The sequence below is a fragment of the Diaphorina citri genome, unplaced genomic scaffold, assembly GCF_000475195.1.
Source record: "Diaphorina citri unplaced genomic scaffold, Diaci psyllid genome assembly version 1.1 scaffold1110, whole genome shotgun sequence".
NCBI lineage: Eukaryota > Metazoa > Arthropoda > Insecta > Hemiptera > Psyllidae > Diaphorina > Diaphorina citri.
Genome location: NW_007378539.1, coordinates 69,389 through 76,307, shown reverse-complemented (window position 1 = coordinate 76,307; position 6,919 = coordinate 69,389). Strand labels below are relative to the sequence as shown.

Sequence of the window (6,919 nt, the reverse complement as noted above, 5' to 3'; positions counted from 1 at the left end):
TAAGACACTTTATTTAGCTAAATTCCCTTTATTTTATATAATTTTTGGGACTAATTTACAACTTTGGTCCGGTGTCTGTTTTTTCTCTCTCGTTGGGTCATTAGGAAACTATTTTCCCTACAAAAATGGCTTTGTGCTGCAGTAAGTAGTACGTTCCTCATCAGATGGACGAGAAGAAATACAATACAATACTTTTCATTGTAATAAGATAGTGAAATGATAGATACTATGTTTTCACTTGACAAACATTTCATTGTGGTGCTGGGTCAGTACGAGAACACCAGAACGTGATGAAACTTTTGTTATTGACATTTGCAAGTTTTGTGGTTTTCTGATCATTTTTCCTACTGTTAGGTACCAAATAGTTTCTCTGCATAGTTATGTTTTATTCTTGATTCCAGGTGTTGTTCCCTCTTTGAAAAACATTCGTCCTGTTGGAAAATCGACCCCATCGAAAGCAAAACCTAAAACTCCACTTGCCAAAACTCCTCTTAAACCTGGCGCTAAAAAACCAATGGCATCTGGTAGCAAACTTGTCACCAAATCTGGTGGTAAAACCTCCGAGCCTGGTGTCACTCGTAAACCAGTTGTAGCGGGAGGCAAACCACCCATCAAGTCCGCACTGAAACCTCCGGTGAAAATGATAAAGGGGAAAGCAACAACTAGTGGTGGAAAACCAAAGAGCTTAGCAAGCAAGCGTAGTGATTCTGATGAGGATGATGATTCTGAAGAAGATGATGACGAGGATGATAGTGAAGAATCATCAGATGATGATTCTGATGATCATTCTAAGAAAACATCCAAGAAACCTCTGGCCGGAGGTAAGAAACCTGTGCTGAAACCAGGTGCTGTGCGGAATCCTATAGGAGGAGCAAGACCCCCACGTCCTGCCATCATTACAAGACCTGGTGTACCTACCCAACCATTCCGTCCTGTAGCACCACGGATATTATTCACACCTCGTACTCAGGCACGACCTCCAACACCAGGAGGTACCACACCCCCCAGACCTACAGGTGAAGGTCCTGGCTTCCCTGTGAGACCTCCCCTGGCACCCAATGTTCCTGCGACATCCGCCGCTGACTCTCAATCACCAGCCATCCCTGGTCCTAATAACCCACCTGCTAACTATCAAGGCCCTCCCCCAGCAGGACCTCCTAACAACTTCCCTGGAGGACATCCTGGGAATCCTGCTAATCCTGCAACCATGGGTCCCAACTACCACATGCCACGTGCTTTTCTCGGAATTATCATCTCTCGAAAAGACAGGATAGGAGAAAGAAAGCCGTTCCGAGAACGAACATCATCCGTTCAGGATAAAATTCGCCCCGGGCGGGAACCCGCGGCTTAGCTTTAATGGCAAGATTCTCACACTGTGAGCTCTTCCAGCCAATGATCGCCTTCAGGCCAAACTTCTTACCTTTCTTAGCAGTCCTAGCACGTCTGACAGGCACAAAGTCCTCATCATTCACATCTGACTCAGGTGAGAACTCATGGTCTGATTTCACATTGATGAGAATGTCCTCTTCATCGTGTTCATGATAATGCTCTAGATCCTCTAAAGTCTTCATCCGACCCCTCATCATCATTATCACTATCTGAATCCAGTTTCGTCAGGGCCCGATGTTTCTTCCTTCCTCCCTTCCCCTTCACCAACAGGGGCGGTCTCCTCTCTTCCTCCGTCAACTCTATCTTCTTCTCTTCTCCCTCTTTCTTCTCTTCCTCCTCGGCTTTCTTAGCGGCCGCTTCTTTCCTTTTGTTTTCCTCTTCTTCTGCCTCGTCTTCGCTCTTCTTCGACATGAAGAATTTGTCTTTGCCTCCGTGTGCGTATCGTTCGTCGTCTTCCTCTTCCTCCTCTTCTTCTTCCTCTTCGCCGTATTCTACTTCCACTCCGACCTGGAATATAATAGAAAATTATATCATCAAACAAGTCAAGTGGGTATCAAGAGAAAAAACAGACACCGGACCAAAGTTGTAAATTAGTCCCAAAATTTATATAAAATAAAGGGAATTTAGCTAAATAAAGTGTCTTATTTATCCGCAATAAAGGGAATTTAGCTAAATAAAGTGTCTTATTCATCCGTAATAAAGGGAATTTAGGTATATAAAGTGTCTTATTCATCCGTAATCAAAGGAATTTAACTAAATAAAGGGCGTAATCATCGTAGGTATTTATCGTAATAAATTTTTAATCAGCTTGATGCTTGATCATAAATCGTAATAAATTTATGCTGTCGGTGTTTCTTTTGATTTCAGGAAAACTGTCAATGTCAAATCAATCAATACAGAAAAGAAATGATTGTGCGGTGAATTTGAAAGCTCACATCAATGCAGTCCAGCAAGAAAAGCGTACGTAATTTTGATACCTATTGCAGAGTAGGTATACCATTCAGAGAGCGAAAGTAGAGAGATAATTTCGTCAGTTCGTGACGACCATAATTCGAACCAACAATCTCTGGAGTCTGGATCAAGTTGACCACTTTTAATTACGTACCTACTTGCCACAGAGACTAATTTACCATAATGTATGAAGTACAGTCAGTAGGTAACCGTATCAAACCCCTAAAAAAAAAAACAAGGCCATTTCATTAATTAGGTATTGATATTAATTACGTACCTACTTGCCACAGAGACTAATTTACCATAATGTATGAAGTACAGTCAGTAGGTAACCGTATCAAACCCCTAAAAAAAAACAAGGCCATTTCATTAATTAGGTATTGATATTGAAACGTTATCGCCTACTAATTATTTTATTTGATAGAAATTAAAGTACATAATACAAGGGGCTGGTATTATCATACACGGAACAATCTAATGTCCTTCCTTTCAGAGATATTTACATTTATTTTCAAAACATTGGGAGTGCTCAATCAAATTTTATTTCTTACAAAAAATTCACATTTGTAATAATCCTACCGAGGGACATTATTCCTACGTCTGAATCGGACACAGAGTCGCTTGCCTTAGCCAAACCAGCTACAAACAAGCTAAAAGATAAAAAGAAAAACGTAAATTTAAATCAAATATATTCCTACTAAAATCGTAAAAAATTACCTATACAACAACTTTTTCTATACAGGTCGATCGAGAACTAGTGCTTTTCTGAAAAATGAGTTTGAGCTATAAAAAAAGCATAAAAACAAAAGATATTGCTATAAAAAATAAGATAGGTACATAAAAAATTTGAAGTCTTAGCTTTAATTTGACACCAAAATTAAAATATAACAGTGTCCAACAATAGAATCAGAGCTAATTGAAACTTAAAAACGTGAAAAATGATCGACTACTGGTACAGTCACCCTAATTATGCGTCACGGATATACAATAACAAGAGAGTAGGGAGCATAGAGCAGTGGTTGCTACTTGCTACGGTGCTAACCTCACTTCTAGAATAGAAACAGGAAGCCGGAGCCCTCCTGTCCTTGTGTGACCTTGATATAGTCCCGGATCTACTTATAGGAAATCCGGGACCCCCCTCCTCTCCTTACCACACAGAACACACGCCTCCCCCTCTCCCCCCTCTCCTTAACACATAAGAACACACACTATCAGCTGTCGGTGTACCTCACACACGCACACACCAGCTGTTTTTTATTTTATAATTATTATTTTTTTAGAATTCCTGATGAGAATTCATTCATTCAATTCCCTAATGAAAATTAGAGAGTTTTTTTTTTTAATCTTCTTCGAATTCCTGACGAGTGAGAAATTGAGAATTCATTCATTCAAAATAACAATTAGTATATCTATAGTTGTTGATAGATTTGTAGATATTTGTGAGTGGAACTAGTGGGATAACACATCTGCCTTTCCAGTAGCTCAGCCCTAGAACGTTGGACTCGTAATCCAAGGGACTGTGGTTCGACTCCCGATAGCTAGGTACTTCTTTTTTGTTTTAGAGGAGAAAGCCAGCCGTTCCGAGAACGAACATTATCCCATCAGGATAAAATCCGCCCCGGGTGGGAATCGAACCCGCGGCCTAGCGCTAACTATGCTGGCTCAATCGGGGTTTAGATGAAGCAGAAAACACGTAAAATAGTACAAAATGCCAAACCGGTTTATTGTTATTTTTAGAATTTTAGATAAAGCTTATTGATAAAGACAAAATCTGGCTGATAAAGTTCTCACGATTGAAATTTGGCATCAGCATAACAAATGATACCAGGAAGCATAAATTTGGCATCGACACTAAAGGGAAAATAATCAGATAAGAAAATCTGCAAAGATCACACAAAATCCTTCGAAGTAGAAAGTAGAAGGACTTCCAGAACTTTTTTATTCCTTTTTTCTTCTTCTTCTTCTTTCTTCTTCTTTTTCTACTCCTTCTTCTTCTTCTTCTTCTCCTCCTCCTTCTTCTTCTCCTCCTTCTCCTCCTTCTTCTTCTTCTTCTTCTCCTCCTCCTCCTCCTTCTTCTTCTTCTTCTTCTTCTTCTTCTCCTTTTTTACTTTCTATTTTTCCTTCTTCTTTTATCTTTAATGATTTCCACCATCTCGTATCGAAATTAAAATCACCTGTCGGTTCGAGTATTGTATTTGGCTGATAAAAACCAATCGGTCAAAGCTAAAGCCGCTACAAGAACAACAACAACAACGACAGCAGCAGCAACAACATGCCGACTATGCTATTCTCTTGAAGTCTCTCCTCATCACTCGTCACATAATAGTTATCGGTACAAATCGAGTATGTGAAAGGACAAAGCAACATTTGCCATACCGGTGAAAACATAATTACCCTACAGACAATTTCTATCGAGAAAGATAACTGTCAGACAGTTAGCTAATTTTTTACATAACTGTCAAGCAATTTGTATGTGGACAGTCATACATATGTACTTACATATGTATGTCATACATATGTACTTAACTCTATTCATATCCAGGTCCAAATCTGAGGTCAAAACTCCGAGAAAGTAACTTTAAAAGGTCAAAAATTCAATTTTTAATTGCCGTTCTATTGAAAAAGTTCAAATAGTCGTGACGTCAGATTTCACGTCAAAATGCGCAGAAACGCTTGCGCACCAACAAACGAAGCGGGAGTCATGAATTATGACGTCATCGCCTACGGTAGCGTATGTCGTGACGTCAAACTTTACAATTTACCGGTATTTTTTTAATCAATTTATCTCGGTATCTAGAAGTCGTAGAAGAAAAAGAAAAATTCCGTTGGTTCTCATTTTTCCTGCTCTATGACTTTGAAACATCACCCAAGTAAGCGCAACTGATCTATTCTCCTACTTTTCTAATCATCCTATAGAAGGCATGATTGGTGAAAGGAAAAACTGGACAATCCGTTCTTCTGAATGCTAGCTCAACGTAGAATTAGTGAGTTCATGCGAAAAAATTTCCATGAGGAATTCGCCGCGAAATCTTCAAGTTCGTATGTTGAAGAGGTCTTGCAATTTGGCCACAAGGTCATTGAACTAATGGAGTGAGTTTTGAGTTTCAACTTGACAATTTTGTATTTACTGACTTTATTTAATTTAACAAAATTTCGTTTTTATTTTAACTGTAACAATTTGTCTGGACAGTGTGATGTGTCGTTTTGGCAACACTAATTCTGGGGAATTCGTCTGTGAATTTTCCAAGAAAAAGTTCATACTTCCTGGGAAAATTCAACACCCAACTCGTTGCAGTCAAAAAATGGTCCTTCGTGACCTCCGTCCACATACAAGCCACGCTTTCTGTTGCTTAACCTGAGTGTCACTTTGTTCTATCTCTATCTCAAGATTAAGACAGACACCTGTATGCAAGAATGGGCGTCATTTATACCAATTGACTGACGTTGTGTCCGCTTAGATTAGCTGTCTCCTTTATGTTCCAAGACCTTTCACTTTATAAACAATAACACCATTACGCCGACTTACATACATTAATAGCAATACATTGATCATATAGCTCAGACCTCTTAGAATGTGTTGTTGTTGATGGAATTATGGCTTAATCAGTACCTATCCATTATTTATCAATGGTCAGTTTGGTCAGCCAATTTATAATCAAGGTACTTGTGGTCTTTTAAGGTAAAACACGGGCAGGATCAGGTTCGACTCCCAGATAGTAAATTGAAAGTTAAACCGTGAAAGTACTGACTGACTAATTGACTCTATGATTGACTCTAACAGATACCTAAATATACAGAATGTCCAAATATTACTTGTTGGGTGTCCACCCGGTTGGGTGGAAGAGCTCACTAGGTGAGAATCCTGCCATTAAAGCCTTAAAAAAAAATGAAAAAATAATGAAAAAATAATAATGCACCTAACTTAAAAGGATGATTTGTTGTGTTGAAAATGTTAAAATAAGACTTTGCTCTAGACTAGTTATGTAGTTGTTCGCGCCCGGGGCGAACTTTTACAAAAGAGTTCGTTCTTGGAACGGCTGGCTTTCTTCTATCCTGTCCTCCTTTTCTCTTCGATTTCGGTAAGACCTCCGTTCTTACAGACCCAACTATCAAACCTCCGTTGTTAACTGTAACTATAGTGCGTTAACTTTTGGGCCACCAAAAGCTATACACCTATACAGCTTTTGGGCTATACAGCTGATATCGATTAACATGTCACATAGATTGGACAGGATTAATTATCAAATGGTAGTGAGAGAACACCCCGTAGAAATGAGAGCATTTGCCTTGTTTATAGAGGAAAAAGATCTTATTTTAACACAACCAACATGCCTAGGCACATTGGGTTTTTTTATAACTACGAATGCATAAACAAGACACAGTTGATGGGCGGCAGCAGTATTGTATTTTGGCAAAATATTTTTGTCAATTAGGTACCTATCTTTTGTTTGTTGCTTGTTTTCTGTTATGTTGTATGTTATATGAATAAAACAAAGTATCTTGTTAAAAAAAAAAAAAAAAAAAAAAAAACAAACACCCTGTATTTTTGGTACGTTTCGGACCCCTCGGTATAAAGGTG

General features: G+C 38.8%; 3 protein-coding genes across 3 annotated transcripts in view; 1 reads left to right on the top strand and 2 right to left on the bottom strand.

Moving 5' to 3' along the window:
- The window catches only part of LOC103514255 (nucleolar protein dao-5-like), a 4,743-nt gene extending 4,367 nt beyond the window's left edge, over positions 1 to 376 (bottom strand). The window contains exon 1 of the mRNA XM_026827286.1: positions 282 to 376. Within this exon, the coding sequence (XP_026683087.1) occupies positions 282 to 376 (95 nt within the window). The remainder of the gene's footprint in view (positions 1 to 281) is intronic.
- A 138-nt stretch (positions 377 to 514) lies between these two features.
- On the top strand, positions 515 to 1,478 carry LOC103514254 (WW domain-binding protein 11-like). The gene is made up of 2 exons (XM_008479124.1): positions 515 to 1,232; positions 1,390 to 1,478. Exons 1-2 carry the CDS (start codon positions 515 to 517, stop codon positions 1,476 to 1,478), a joined length of 807 nt encoding a protein of 268 aa, XP_008477346.1.
- LOC113469513 (cilia- and flagella-associated protein 251-like) overlaps positions 1,432 to 6,919 on the bottom strand; it is a 25,046-nt gene continuing 19,558 nt past the window's right edge. Inside the window, exon 3 of the mRNA XM_026827285.1 lies at positions 1,432 to 1,896. Within this exon, the coding sequence (XP_026683086.1) occupies positions 1,537 to 1,896 (360 nt within the window). The 3' untranslated portion in view covers positions 1,432 to 1,536. The remainder of the gene's footprint in view (positions 1,897 to 6,919) is intronic.

Coding starts and splice junctions, on each gene's coding strand:
- LOC103514254 (XM_008479124.1), top strand. CDS start 515: ATGGCATCTGGTAGCAAACTTGTCACCAAATCTGGTGGTAAAACCTCC. Junction 1,233..1,389: donor TCCCAACTACCACATGCCAC/GTGCTTTTCTCG, acceptor GAGCTCTTCCAG/CCAATGATCGCCTTCAGGCC.